At 46.3% G+C, this 16217-nt stretch overlaps 1 protein-coding gene across 1 annotated transcript in view; it reads right to left on the bottom strand.

Annotated features, from left to right (window-relative positions):
- Nucleotides 1-16217, bottom strand: part of LOC121664427 (BTG3 associated nuclear protein) — a 105379-nt gene that overhangs the window by 70508 nt on the left and 18654 nt on the right. The window contains exon 4 of the mRNA XM_042027731.1: nt 7964-8242. Coding sequence (XP_041883665.1) covers nt 7964-8242 — 279 coding nt within the window. The remainder of the gene's footprint in view (nt 1-7963; nt 8243-16217) is intronic.

Raw genomic sequence — 16217 nt, forward strand, 5'->3', positions numbered from 1 at the left:
ATGGGCTCATCCCAGTGGGATCATCCTGGGCTAATCCTGATGGGCTCATCCCAGTGGGATCATTCTGGGCTCATCCCAATGGGCTCATCCTGATGGGATCATCCTGATGGGGTCATCCCAGTGCGCTCATCCCAGTGGGATCATCCCAGGCTAATCCTGATGGGCTCATCCCAAAGGGCTCATCCCAGTGCGCTCATCCCAGTGGGATCATTCTGGGCTCACCCCAATGGGCTCATCCCGATGGGCTCATCAACTCACAGCCAGCTCCAGGCATCTCCTCGATCCCTGTTTTACCCCTTGGGAAAGGCAGAGCAGGAAGTTCAAAGGCAGGGAAGGAAAAACTCTGCAGCTTTCTGGAATTGTGTCCCAGAAGTGCCAGCTCTCCCCGCAGGCAGCAGTGCCTGTTCCAGAGGGATGGAGGTTAGTTTGGGGCTGATCAGTCCATGCCCAGGCTGAGCTGCTTTTCCTCTCTCCAAATGTCAGGGATCAAATACTTCCTCGGACTCCGAGTGTCTTCCCAAACCACCCCACAAAAGCTCAGTTTTTACCATTTATAGACTTTCGATAGCAAATATTTCTTGTTTGGAGCCCGCTGGAAGTTCAGGGGGAGGTTTTATTTCTGCCTGAATGGCGGTGGGGAAGCAGCAGCCTCCTGTGCACGTGGGGAGAGCAGAGCACACCCTGCACCCTCTGAACCAGCCCTGAAGGGACAGCAGGGCTGGAGTGATTCCACTGCAGACAGTCAAAACACTGGGGAAGTTCCATGTGGGAGGAATCAGCCCAAGGAAAACAGCCTGGGTACAACAGGGACACAAAGAAGCCTCTGTTCCACCTGGAACTCCAGAGCTGGGGTGGATCTTCCGTGCTGATAAAGGGGAGCCTTGCACATCACACCCAAGACATGAGTTCTGAGCAGCCCAGTGCTCCTTGCTGACACCAGGGGTTGTTAATAGAGGAATATCTAATCTAATAATGATAATCTAATATCTAATGACCTCTGAAATCCATGCAAACTCCCTGGATTATCGTTACAAAAACCAGCACTTAATTGAGTTACAGCAGCTGCAGCAGAAACTTTCCCAAAGAGCCCATCTTCAAATTACCCAAGTTGCCCTTTTTTTCTTTATACCCTCCTGAAACAACACTTAAAGCCCCTGAAAAAGCTGCTTTTCTATGCCCAGCCTCACAGCACTGTTTTTAGCTGCCTCTCCAGCAGTGAAGACCTGCACACTTCAGCACATACTTGAACTACGTCTGGCCAAAAGGGAAAAAGCACTGAGGGATGGAAGGAGTGTGGAAAGAGATGGTCCAAGTGACCTCATACGTTCATTTTCTATTTTCTGGAGAGCCCAGGACTCACAAGTGCCTGACAGCACATCACACACATCAGTGGGGACTGACAGACTCCACTGCTGCTTTTCCAAGAATGGAAAATTTAATTCCTCCCTTGTATAATGCAAGGACAACAGGAGAAGTGTGAGGAGGGAAGAGAAAACACACCATTTCTTTTGTTTCCTCAAAATTGCTGCCTTTTTTTTTCAGTTTATTAACAGGGACTGGCCAGAAAAATAATTGAAATCAAGAGAAGTGCCCAGGAAAGAAGCAAACTCGAGGCAGCACCGAGTTCCAGCTGAAAGCAAGTGCCAGCATTGAATGCCATGGATGAGAACTGTGGTGCTGAGATAAACTCGGTGGGTTCTCCCATTATCTTCTTGCCTGGCCTCAAAAGAGGTTATCAGTGCCCTGCATGTGGCAGCATTTAATTGATTCACAAAGCAGCAGCTCTGCGGAACTGAAGCCAGACTTGTGCAGCTCTGAGGGAGACAACGTGTGAGAGCAGCAGCAGCAGCACGAGGTCCTTCCCGAGGGCACTGGACCCACAGGAATTAAAGCTCTTCAGAGAGGAGAAAAGCCCAACAGAAATGATTTCTTTCACTTCTTGCTTTTTAAAGACGTGCTGAGCTCTCAGACTTCACTCCTGAGGAGGGGAGAGGTCAACAGCTCTGCAGCCTCTCCTCTGTTCTGCCCCTGACAACAGCCAGCACTCGTGGCCTTCCCAGCAAAGCCCAGCCCCACTTTCCTGACCCTGCCATGGGGAGCAGAGCCCTGGCAAGGCTCAGAGTCCAGGTTCTGACCAGCACAAAGCTCAGCAGGACCTGCTCCAAGTCCCCTCATCTGCCACGGGCATGATGCTGCAGAATTGGGCAAATTCTCCTCTGCTTCTACTCAATCCTTCAACCTGAAATGAAACCTCTGAGCCATCCAGAGGAGGAGAAATGTCCCACAGCATCTGACCTGAGCAACCTGGTCTAGTGCAAAGTGTCCCTGCCCATCCAGGGCATTGGGAAGGACTGATCTACATCCTTTCCAGAGCAAACAATTCCAGGGTTCTGTGATAACACCACAGGAACAGGCTGAAGTCGGTCTTTATTTCCCAAGAACTACAGCCTGTGGTATTTATCACTGGGAGAAGAAAATGTTGGCAAAAAGTATATCCAGGGACCACAGGATTAGCTCATCCATCAGACACAAACCACAGGACTCCTGTTCAGGCTACCATCGCTGGGAAGAGGAGTTATTATCCTGTATCATGAGGAAACAGCAGATGGGTTCAACAGCTCAGGGATCCTCAGGAAATTCCTGCGTTCAGCAGTGCCACTGTCCTGTTCCTCCAGACTATCCACGGCTGATCCCTGTCTGTCAAGGAGAGGGATTGAAACAACAGTTACTGATATCCTAATCACAGAAATCCATCAGCTTCTGGTGCTGATGAAATGTTAAAGACACGGGACAAAATGCCAATTTGGATCATTTTCCTTGAGGCTCTCCAGCATCTCCAGACAGAATCCAAGGTCTGGATGCACATCCACAACTGCTGACGTTCAGGATTGCAGCACGTAGGTGTCACACTTTTAAACCATGGGATGTTATTAAATACTCTATTAAATACTCTAACAGCCAGTGACTTGTAGGACATTCAGAAATGAGACACGAGAAGCCCAAAATTATAAACAGGAAATGAAAGGAAGACAAAACGCAAAAAAAGGGTACAAATGTTAGGAAGGAAATGAGGAACAAGGAAAAATTGGTGGAATTAATAAAAATGCAGTAATAAAAAAGGCTTTTGGAGGTGGAAAAGTAAAAGAATAGAAAATACTGATGACATTTTATATTTTCAGTGCAAACTGCAATGTTTGTTTAGAGCACCTGAAGGGAGACAGAGGATGGAGAGAAATGATTTACAAGGGCCTGGAGCGCCAGGACACAGGGAATGGCTTCCCAGTGCCAGAGGGCAGGGCTGGATGGGATATTGGGAGGAATCCTCCCCTGTGAGGGTGGGCAGGCCTTGGCACAGGGTGCCCAGAGCAGCTGGGGCTGCCCCTGGATCCCTGGCAGTGCCCAAGGCCAGGCTGGACACTGGGGCTTGGAGCAGCCTGGGACAGTGGAAGGTGTCCCTGCCCATGGCAGGGGGTGGGACTGGATCTTCAAGGTCCTTCCAACCCAAACCATTCCAGAATTCCATGACAAACATCCCATAAACCAGCACCAGCCTGGAGTGCCTCACAACACAGATCCTCTGGTGAGAAACAGAGCTCAGTCCATCCATGAGAACATCCTGCCCTTCCTCCGGTATTTCCAAGCAGGACAATCCTCGAGGAGGACAGAAATGTGACAGATTTGCTGTTTATCCTGTGTTGTTATTAAGCTCAAACTCGTCGTTAAGAGCTGGAGCAGCAGTGCTGAGCTCCCCACATGTTTTCCACGACACCGGCGGCGGCTTCAACCGGCCCAACCTGCCTGGGCCTCAGGTGTGTGCACCAACATTTCTATTTCTGTTTCTCTCCCCATACATAAACTCATCTCACTGACATCAATTCCACAGCCAAATGTGTTTCCTATTAAGCAGCCGTGTGTGGGCTGCAGCCCCAGCACTGGTGTGTGGATTTTTGGGAAGCAGAGCCAGTGTTTAATTCCATTTGGCCTCTGCTGAGGACACAACTCCTTTCAGAGTGTATTAACATCTCTTTCAACTCCTGCAGTAGGAACAGTGCTCCCATCCCTCCTGGAAGCAATGTTTTATATAACAGCAACACCAAGCTTTGATGAGGGATTTCTTTCTGTGCTGCGTTTTCGTGTCTTAAAAAGGGAAGTTATTTGGCATTTGAAGCAGAAAATGCACCATTCAGAGTTAAAAATCCAATTTGATCATTAGCTATCCCCAGCTAACACTTTGTTTTGTGGTATTTCAAAGACAGGGGTGTATTCTGGATGAAATTGAAAGGAAAAATGGGAAAATTCACACTATGAAATAGTCTTGGAAGCAGATGGGAAAATTCACCAACATTTTTCACCAAGGTTTCCTCCCCTCTGTGAGCACGGGAGGGTTTGGGTGGGGGATTTATGTTTTTGAGGGGTTTTTTTTCAGCAACGATCCTGTCCCTAACACGAGAGTTATTTCCACGTGCATAAATAATTCCCTGAGCAACAGATGCTGTCTGGAGCCAAAACAGGAATTTTGGGGTCCAATAACACAAGGTTCCCCTTAATGCATTCATGAATCTGGATCTCCTTCCTCCACCCGAGCACAAATTCTGCATTAAATTTGGAGGTTCTGCTCTTCCATCCTCTTGGAATAATTAACCAGAATTAAAATTAAAATTAACCAGAACTGACAAATAAGTGGAAAAATGATTGGTGAGAGTCTGCAAAAAGCCACGGGCAGAGCAAGAGGCTTGCAGAGAAATGATACACAAAGTTACACACAACAATATGTATAAAATAGATACAAAAATATATTCTAAATAACTAATATTCTTTTGCTTTCATTTAATTACTTAGATTGTAATTCATTAATTCATTTAATTACTTAGAATAAGGGCTACTGATAAATATTCTTCTCTGAGCTTCAGAACTGCCCTCTCCCTTTTTTCCACGGAAAATCATCTTTTCTATTACACTGTTTCTTGTAACTGCAAAATTCTGAATTTGGGAATCTGGTATTTTCCAACTCGCTTGTGGAAATTGCTGTAAAATCTCCAAAGAGCTAAACCTGTATTTTCTGCTAGGCACAGAAAATTACAGCTGAGGATGTTCTTGTATCGGATTTCACCAGCAAACGTCTCCATTTTTAGCAGGGCTGAGGTAATGAGCTATTTAATGACAGAGATTGTGTTTAAGTCATTCTGGTTTTTTGCCCAAAAACTCTCCTCAATACCACTGCCACCCCACAAGCAAATTCCTACCCCAAGTGAAACTTTAGACTTGCAAAGATAAACTTTCCTCTCCTCTTGTGGTAAACCTTTTGCAGAGCATCAAGAATTTTTAATAAGCACACATCTCTTCGTTTTCTATACTTTCTGCATATTATATAAAATACTTTCTCTATTAAACACAGATTTGCTTGGTGGTTTTCTTGCAGAAAAAAGAAAAAAAAGGATGGAATATCTTTCCACTGACAAACTGCAAGAAACTTGAAACGAAAGGAGAAATAAAATCCTTTCTATTTCCTTGGGCTCCTCTGGCTGTGATTGGCACAGGCCAGGCTGATGACATTGGATTCTTCATTTCTGTTTGAATTAAGGCATCAAAGCAGGAGCAAATCCCACTGTTGGGACCAGCACTGAGGGGTTCCCATGCCAGGGAAACTCGGGTTCGGGTCGATTTGCTGGGACAACACTTCATGGATGAAAACCAGATGTGTGTGGACTGGGAAAGGGGATATGGGATGGCAGGGCTCTTCCCAGTCAGGGAATGCGGGGATGGAATCATGGCACACGTGAACTCAGCGGGAGTTTTGCCACTGAGCTGAGCATGGGCACCATCCCATCCTCGAGAGCTGAGTCCTCCACACTCCTCACCAGGCTGCTGGAATCCAATTCCACTCCCACTTAATTACTCCCAGTGATGACATATGAGGTTATTAAGTGAAATCATCATTTCTGGAGCACTGTTCTTGCTGTTAAATTTGCTGCTCCATCAACTTTTCGTGTGTTTTCTTCACTGGTTGCCACAGGATTCTCTGTCCTTGCTGGTAGCAAATCTCAAGAAGCATCAACATTTCACTACCCAAACCAGTCACCTCTGGCCAGATCCACACAGGGTCTCTTTTTGCCAGAAATCCCCGGGTTTTTATGGCCTGGCTCCCAAAAGAAAGCAACACAGCAGCCAACGTTAGGAAGGAATGAAGTTGTTTCAGATACCTGGATCCCAAACCGTGCTCATGCCATCAAGTCAGACACTGACTGCTGCTCATGATCCCCTGCTCTCACATCTGTGCCATTCCAGACCTTCTCCAGCTGCAGGGATCACTTCCATAATCCGATTTCGTCACGGTCAGAATGCCTCACAGCAATGACATAATCCCCAGCTTGAGCCCTTGGTCACATGGACACATTCCTTCCCCATGCTCACACTGGCAAACATCTCATCTTCCTCCACAACCAGTCACAAACTGACCCATGTGATTTGTGCTCTCACATTTAAGGGATGGGGAAAGAACTACCTGGGAACTGCTTTAACACTGGAGCAAGATCCATTTCTTAGTGTTTCTAAAAGCTCCCAACGAAAATCCCTGTTTTAAAAAAGCACAGGAACAGCATCAGTGATGCTGATGAGATCAGCAGACAAAAAGGCTTTGGAGAGCAGCATTAATTTGAATTACCATCTCTCTTAAAAACACATATTTAATGTACTTGTAAAAGAAGCCTGAGGTCCTCTGCTTCAGGTAAATAATGAAGCAAAAATTGCCCTAATGCAGCCACCTGAGTGGGTTAGATTTGGTTTCCAATTTCCCCAAAATAGCCTGAAAACCACTGGAAACAACAGCAGGTCAACAGGATGTTTCCTGCCACCATCAAACACCGTTCACACACTCCCTTCCCTGTAACTACCACACAGCCAGTTCCTCAAACACCACCCCAAATATTCCCTTGCTGACACGTTCTTTTAAGCCTTACCTGGCATTTCAAATCGCCAATTCCATACAAAACTCACCAGGAGAACAAACTATTCCTGCTGCAGGTCCACTGGTGACCTACACAAAATGTGACTATACAGAATCTTAGAGCAACAAGAGACCTCCTGGTTTATTAGAATCCAGTTCAAGGATCACTCCTGGCCCTGCACAGACACCCCAACAATCCCAGCCGGTCCCTGGGAGTGCTGTCCAAATGCTCCTGGAGCTCTGGGCCGTGCCCATTCCCTGATTCCAGTGCTCAACCACCACCTGGCAGAAGCACTTTCTCCCAAAGTCCTGGTTATCCTAATTTCCTGGAAATAAAGCACAGGGAACAGACTTGGCTGTCCTCAATGTGCTCCCTAGAAGTCACCACACCAGAACACGATGCACATATCCAGATTCCTCTTTTCATTTCAAACCAGTGGCTGTGCCTTTGTTCCACATTTGATTCCTTTTAAATGAACAAATATTGTGCCTTTAACACAGGTAATATCAGTTCAGAGCTCCCTAACAGCTTAAATCATCCAAAGACTCGTGCACATGGAGCAGACAGAAATCCATCAGCACCCTGTGCATTCCTGCTGTGAATCCACAGATTTTATGATCCTGACATTGCCAACTTTTTCCATCACAATCTGAGCAAGCCTTTTGAAAAAAGAGACGTAAATGGGAAGTCAGAAACGAAGGTTCAGGACCGTGCTGGTCTGAGCACCTGAACAGCATCGAAATTTGTGTTACTTATTATTTCTACAATATTTACTGCGCTCACACAGATGGCGGTTGCAAAGAAGTCAGAACTCAGAATAAAAGGCTGAGGAATTTCTGGTGAATACCCACCAAGTGAAGCAAACCAGCCCATTAGGATTTCTTCCTAAAAATCCTAAACCTCCTTCACAAGCAGAAGCCAACAGAACATCTCCACACACATCAAACACTCTTCAAATACCATTTCCCGCGTCGCTTTCTGCCTTACCCGCGCCCTCCCAACTCCCACGCTTCACTCACAGCGAATCCCGTAGATCATGAGAGGATCCAGCTGCTTCTTGCCGTGCTTCCCCTGGCCCGAGAGGTTGGAGATGGCCTGGATCTCCCTGTGGAAGAGGTAATCCAGCAGGGTCAGGGCCATCTTCTCGGCCGTGCGGCAGTTGGTGCTGATGTGCAGCATGTCCGCGGGCGTGATGGGGCAGCGCACCCGCATCTCGGGGTTGTTCTCGTCGCCCAGCCACGTCCCATTGGGGTAATCCTCTGAAACACAGATTGGGACAGCCTGAGCAGAGAGGCAGGCTCAGGAGACAGCCAGCATTCCTGAAGTTTGCATGGATCTCCCCCAGTTTGCTTCCCAGCTGAGCACAGCGGGCTCGCGACGTCAGCTACTGAGAGAAAGAAACCCAAATTCACCCCAACAGTGACCAAAAATTATTGTCATTCACGTTCTGGCCGACACAGGAACTGGTGCAGCCAGTCCAGATGGCCAACTTGCCCTCAGAGATCTCTATTATTAAGAAACCACTCCAGGCCCAGTGTTGTCATCCCCTAAAAATGAACATTACTGCACCTCTGGGATATTCTCAAAGCACAGCAAATTTGAAGCAGCCAATAGCTTTGAACCTTATTATTCCCCAACCCCAAACCCATGAGATTAAAACAAGGCTAAGCAAGATTACAGAGTTAAGAAATGATAATCAATAGTGAACAGGAACTTGTTTAATCATTTAAAAGGAGTACATCAAGCAATGAGAATCATTTAGGATGTAGCCAGAGATTCCAATCAGAATTTGGGGTTATTCCTTGTATTTACTGGCTGCATTATTTTCTAGATAACACTTTACCAAGGACCAGACCCAGCAGAAAGATAATTAATCAATCACTAATCATCTTCCTTCTTATTCAAATATAAGATCAGCAGCAGCACAGCTATACCCACCTACACACACACTCAATATATTAAGAAGCTTTTTTCTTTCTTTCCAGTTTGTCAGATTGTCAGGGGGAAAAAATGAATACTAAGGATCTAATGAAATAAATAAATTAAATTCAAAGGACTACTAGGCCCTCACTTCAATTAACCTGTGCAGGCAATGCCAAAAGTAGTGGATTCAAGACTAACCAGAAACTGGAACAGAGCTCAGGACCAATCCCCACTCAAGTGGAGAATGGAACACAGGACTGAGGATGAGACTCCCATTCCAGACACAAACCAAACTTCCAGAATTCCTCACACTGCTAATAGGAGCTGGGCAGAAAGCACTCCAGCAGTATTTCAGTGTCCACTGACACGGACCATTTGGATTTGATTTCCATGTTTGCTCAGCTTTGTGGAGTAAAACAAGGTTTTCTGACTCAGGGGTCGCTCAGCCCTTCCATGGAGAGCTTTACAGTCATTTATCGTGAACAACATCCAATTACAGGACTTTTCTTTCATTAGATGACCTTAAAGGAGACCTCTGTGGTATAGACAAAGTCACCAGTTCCTGTTTTCCATAACCCTTGCAGTCCCCAAAGAAGGTGACAGAGTTCAGGCCAAGCAGCATCTCCTTTTCACACCGAGCAGGACCCAGAGCAAGCACCATCTGGATTTCCAAATCCTGCACTGGGGTTTATCACTCTACAAGCCAGAAGTACTCAATAAAATATAACATAAAAGCAGCTCAAAACACTCCAAACTGCTTTTCCACCACGACCTTTGGGTTGAGTCACCCCACATGTCAGGGGCGAGTTTATAGAGATGAATAACGACAGGATGAGGCAAACGTTGGATTGTGCAATCCTGATTTATCACTGCAACAGCATTTTATCAGCTGCAACAGAGCCACACACACAACCAGGCAATGGTTTGGGCTGGAAGGGACCTTAAAACTCATCTCCTCCCACCCCTGCCATGGGCAGGGACACCTTCACTGCCCCAGGCTGCTCCAAGCCCCAATGTCCAACCTGGCCTTGGGCACTGCCAGGGATCCAGGGGCAGCCACAGCTGCTCTGGGCACCCTGTGCCAGGGCCTGCCCACCCTCCCAGGGAGGAATTTCCATCTTATATTTAGTAAATTGCAAGAAAAAATATTTATTATTGCTGTATGTAGCAATTCATCCCTCAAGCTTTTTTCTGCTGAAATCAGAACTTCATGCCCTGTCCTGAATATATTTTTATACACTTGCAAATTGTTTATATTTTTTTTTTTAAAATTTGATCCTTTCCTTTTTATCCCAAGCCAGGACAGGTCACACTGGCTGCTTTCTGCTCCCAGTACCAGGTGCCATCTGAAAAATAAAGTGGTTTGGATGAATTGTGCCTTGTTTTGCATGCCACTGTGTCTGGCCTCACCACAAGTCTGGTTACCATTATCAGGGAAAACAACAGGCTGTTCCTCAAGATAAATGGACTGGGTTAGAAAACTTTGGGCAGATGTGGCGAAGCAAAAACATCTCTGGATCAATGTGTACGTTTTTCAAAGAAATTCTAAGAAGCCTGAATAAATTATCCTCCAGCCTATCACAGCCTTACTTCCCTAAAGCTCACAGGATTGCTGCTGGATATAGGAATTTTTCTTCCTTATGGAACACCTTTTGCCTGCAGACTTTTTTAACAAACGTTGTTAACCTACATGAACCAAAGATTTTGTTCAATTTGCAAAATCCTCTCTTTTTTTCTGCTGGCACAGAGTCCAGAACATACTGTTTTTACCACATGCAACTGTTCTTTTATTGCTCCCAGCCTGGAAAAAAAGACATTATCTTGTTATTCTGACCTATGACCACAATCCCCCCACTAAATTATCTCTTGCATTTTCCTCCTGCTTTCAAAGTTTCAACAGAAAGGGAATTTATTTTATAACCATTTTGCATTAAGCATGACTGAAGTTAACCATGAATCCACTGCCCCACTGCAGTGAGGGCACAAAAGCTGAATTATTCCTTATTTGATATCAAAATCATTCCTGCCAGGCTGCCAACACATCTGGTACTTTGCAGGGAGCAAACACAGGACTGGCACCCAAAAATCTGGTGAAAAGAGGAAATCCAGGGCCAGTTCTGGGTGAGGCACAAATGCCCCGAGCTCTGGTGTGGTGTGGAAGAGAGAGAATGGATAAGGAAGGAGAAATCAGGTTGGGAATTGGATGGAAATTCTCTCTGAACAATTAAATACATAAACACTATTGACTAAATAGGGATCACTGGAGGCTCCCAGCACTCAGACACCCTCTAAGGCATTTGGAATGGTTCTTTGGGTGCAGCAGCAGGCTTTATAGGTGGTATCTGGATGGAATCTGGGGGAGGTGGGTTATTTAGTGCATCCACTGTAAGAGCCAGACTCCAACCCCACCAGCACTGCACAGCCACAGCCACCTGCTGCTGTTCCTTAAAGACTTCCCAAAAAATCCATAAATCTGAGCTGGGGAGGAAGAGCAGAGTCAAGGAACACATTTCCCTTAAGCTCAGTGAAGCACAACTGCACACACTCAGCTGCAGCTCAGTTCATCACACGCCTTCTCATTTTGCCCTATTTTTCTGTCCTTAATCACCTGAGGAAGAACTTCATTCCCTGGAGGGTGGCAGAGGCCTGGAGCAGCTGCCCAGGGAAGGTGGGGAGTCTCCCTGTCTGGAGACATCCCAAACCCACCTGGATGGGTCCCACCTGCTCCAGGTGCCCCTGCCTTGGCCTGGGTGATCTCCAGAGCTCCCTTCCAATCCCAGCCATTCTGTGATCCTGGGAATCTTCCTGAGGACCCTGCTGCCCTTTGAGAGGAGAGGCGCTTCCTTGCCTTTTTTTTGCACCAAATATTAGATCACAGAAGTGGCTCTTGATCATTTCTACTTCCAGTGCAGAAAGTCCTGGCAGCTTTATCAGATTCCCTCTGTGCCCTCACAGCCCCCTTTCCATGCCACACTAATTTCTAGTTCCTCTTCAATGTTCTTTTTTCAACCTCACAAAATTTGCCTGTATCTCCATTCTACTGAACCCAGTTTGCTTTCCAGTGCTGCTTTTGACCCTTTTTCACTGCATTTAAGTGCATTTATCTTTCAGCACAGCTGATCCTCCATCCCCCCCTGCATGGGGACATGCCGGGGGCTGCCACGCAAACGAGGATTTCTCTGGGAACAGGAGGAGCCAGCCTGGGGTCAGCAGCAAGAAAAGCCCTGTCAAGAGAACAAAAACCAGACAGGGGCTGCTCTGGACGTGCTCTCCCACCCAGGGAAGTGACAGCCACTGAGCTGTTACGTTTTTCCATGGGGATATGCTGCCCTGGTCTGACATGGGAGCCTAAAAGCAAAGGGTGGCTCTGCTCTCTCCCTAGGAGCTGTCAGTCATTCCTTTAAAACTAGGGACAACAAAAGAAAACACCTGCCCACAGAAACACTTGAATTAACACATTCCATCACTCCAAGAAGTTGTGTTTATTTTACTCTCTAGGCTGGGTGCAAAGTTGGCAGTGGCAGCAAAAGGCTGGTAGGTGCAGAGAGGCAGAAAGATGAATTAATCTTTAAAAAATTCAAATAAACCCCCAAAAAATAAATCCTAACCTACAAAAATAAACTTCCATTTCTAGAGAAATTAAGTAATATTTTGGCTGATGTATAGAAGATTCAACATCAGCATCATGTGGGGGGTTGGAACGAGATGAGCTTCAAGGTCCCTTCCAAGCCAAACCATTCCATGATTCTGTGATCTTTTAAATGAGCTCCTGGCAATTAGCAAGAGTTCACAGGGGCTGTGATTAATTGGCAGAGACTCCAGAGCACTGACTTAATTAATTAGAAATCATTAATTCTGTGGAAGGGAGGGACAAGCAGGCTGTAAATTCAGCTCCAGATGCAGCAGTGGCATTGAAAGCTGTGCTAAAAGAAAGGTTAAAGAGCTTTAAAGTGCCGCTCCCAAAACCTCCTCCCAGCACAAAATGCAGATCAGACACTGGGAATTCTGGAAAAGGAGCAACACACACGGCCTGGACACAGATATGGAGATTTTCACTTGACTGTTCTTCTGTGGGGGGAAAGAAAGGTTTCATTTCCTTGTGAATATCAAAGAAAAATCACAGAATCACGGAATGGTTTGGGTTGGAAAGGACATTGGAGATGATCCAATTCCAATCCCAACACCTTCCACCACCCCAGGTTGCTCCAAGCCCCATCCAACCTGGCCTTGGACACTTCCAGGGATCATGGGGCAGCCACAGCTGCTCTGGGAAATCCATTCCAGGATGGATTCCCTGTCCTATTTCAGTTTAAATCCAGAAGAATCTGGTGCTCCAGGTAAATATTCCATAGCACACAAAGGCTGTGGCTGATGGAGACACAATCCCAGCTCACTCCCAGGACCCTGTGGATCCAGAAGCAGGAGATAGTCTGGAAACAGCCCCTGCACTCACAGGTTCTTCAGGCTCAGCACAACATCACTGAGGTCACTTGTTCGTCAAGAATAAGCCTCAGTTTTGGTTAAATCCAAGGGAGATTCCCCTATTTTATGACTCATGGAAGGATGCGATCAGATTAAAAGTTCAGATAAAAAAAGATCCAAATAAAATTCAGAAAATTAAAAGCCATGGACTCAGAGGGCTATTTAAAACCTTGGAAAATGTGTTTCATGTCAGAAAATCAGATTTCTAGTTTGGATTTTGCCCTTTTTTTTGTTTAAAGCCTCGTTGTATTATTTGGGTGGAGGTGAGCCAGTGTTAACTCCAAATATCACTGTGGCAGACACCTGCAAGAGACTCTTGTTCATCTGCTGGCTCCCAATAATTGAAAAAAAACCCCATAGCAATTCAATTTTTATAATTTTCTTTGGCTTTACCAAGTCCTGAAGCCTCATCAGTGTCTTCACATCAGCTCCACATCATTTTGTTTTAGGGGACAAAAGGTTCACTCCTGCTCTGCTCCAGTTCCTTCTCACTGTGCCTGTCTGAGGAGCTTGGCAGGAAAGTGCTCCAAGGGCTCATCCCACGTGTGAGATCTGATCCTGCCCTGGACTGGAAAATCCTGTGGACAGATAAGTCTGGGCCACGTACAGAGAGCTGCTTGGATTCCCATTTGGAAAGCAAATCCTAAGTGCTGTTTAATGCTGCCATTATCAAATGACTGCTTCAGATGCCAAGTTGAAGAGACAAAATGTGACTGAGGAGTTTTCTCTGGAAAAAATATCAGTCATCCTTTAATTAGCACACAGTGCAGAGCAGTCTGCCCTTATCTGCTCAAAAAATACATGTTTACATTCCCAATTTGAGATTCTCTGCATCAGAAACTGGAGGGACAGGACAAGGAATGGTTTCAAACTAACAGAGGGCAGGGAGAGATGGGATATTGGGAAGGAATTCCTGGCTGGGAGGGTGGGCAGGCCCTGGCACAGGGTGCCCAGAGCAGCTGTGGCTGCCCCTGGATCCCTGGCAGTGCCCAAGGCCAGGCTGGACATTGGGGCTTGGAGCAGCCTGGGATGGTGGAAGGTGTCAGGGTTGGAACTGGATGGGCTTTAAGGTCCCTTCCCACCCCAACCATTCCAGGATTCAGTATCTTCAGAGCTATGAAGGCCTAAAGAATTGATTCACAAAAGAAGTTCTGTGCAAGAAGGACACTAAAGACCACCTGCAGCATTTTAGGGTGGGGAAATCCAATTCAGAATCTTCAGAACTTTATAAATGCACAAGAACTCTGGAAAGCACAGGAAAATAGTCTCAAAATAACTGCACAGACCAAGCTTTTCCTTCTCTTGCCACCCTGAAGGTGTAAGTGCAGTGTGTGAAAACTGAAGAGGAAAATTGGGCCATCACATCCAGCCCATGCAGCCATTAGAAAATAAACCATTATAAAACAAACCATTATAAAATAAACCATTATAAAAATAAACTTCCTCATGTTTAGTGTATAAAACTTAATGGCTCTCCCACTCCAAAGCTGTATCAGTGAAACTAAAAAAGCTCTTCCTGTGCTCTTTGTTCTGCACAAGACACTGAACTGTACAAAGCTCATTGGTTTTAAGGCTAATTAGAATGTTCACAATTAAATAAAATGCACTGCTGTGTTTGAAGTGAGAAGATGCTGCACTCCAAAACTCACAATAAGAACACATTCATGCCAAAATTAACTGGACTTTAAAAAAACACATGGAATGAAGTCACAGTGGTCAGTCGGCAAAACACCCAGCCTTGTTCTACACCATTACTGGAACTGGGCTCAGTGCTCCTGTACAATTATTTTTCAAGGATAGAAAGGCAATAACACTAATTTTTAAATTATCATGATTACATGAAAGCAGCCCAGCAGAGAGCAAACAGTGCCTCCACAGAAATCCATTCCCTAAATCCTGAAAACATCCACAGCTCAGTGCCACAAAGTCAGATAAATCCAACTATAAACACAGCTTAGTTTTGCTTTCCAGAGCCAGGATGACAGATTGGAGCTGTGCTGAACACCTGGTGTGTGGTCTCAGTCCTGGGCTGGCTTCTTCATCCTCAACCCTGCAGGTTTTACCTCTGCACCCCTCAGAGTCACCCAGAATTCTGTCCCAGCTGATGAAAGCCAAGGGCTGCTGTGACTTTGCCTCTCCCAGCACACCAGCCCTGTTATTCTCCATCTCTTCCTTTATTAATAATTGAATTTGTGCCATCCTGCAGGTGAAGTCACTTAGCAATTCCCTCCCGTGCAAGGGCAAGGGCAGGTGGAGGGGGCATCACTGATCTGATCCTCAAAGCATTCCTCAATCTCAGAGATTTTTAATGGATGACTGTTCCAAAGGTCTGAGGGAAATCAGATCCGCAGACATTAATGGATTAGGTGTTTCTTCAGAATTTACATGCACAGCAGTGGGTAAAACATCATGTTTGTCATGCAAAGCTGTGCCAGACCAAGGCAGAAAGGGAATTATACAGCAAACATCCTCCTGATGTTGGCAGCTTTGCTCCTGGCACAGCTGACAGAGCAGTGAGAATTCTGGAATCACTGAGGTTGGAAAAGAGCTCCGGATCAGAGTCCACCCTGTGCCCAGTTCCCACCCTGTCCCCAGCCCAGAGCGCTGAGTGCCACCTCCAGCCCTTCCTGGGACACCTCCAGGGATGGGCACTCCAAACCTCCCTGGGCACTTCCAAGGCCTGAGCTCCCTTTCCATGGGGAAATTCCTGCTGCTGTCCACCCTGAGCCTCCCCTGGCCCAGCCTGAGGCCGTTCCCTCTCCTCCTGTCCCTGTTCCCTGGCAGCAGAGCCCGACCCCCCCGGCTGCCCCCTCCTGTCAGGGACTTGTGCAGAGCCACAAGGTCCCCCCTGAGCCTCCTTTGCTCCAG

This window comes from Corvus kubaryi, unplaced genomic scaffold (assembly GCF_017639235.1).
Source record: "Corvus kubaryi isolate FWS band 111438036 unplaced genomic scaffold, C.kubaryi_AGA036_p1.0 37300, whole genome shotgun sequence".
NCBI classification, from domain to species: Eukaryota; Metazoa; Chordata; class Aves; order Passeriformes; family Corvidae; genus Corvus; species Corvus kubaryi.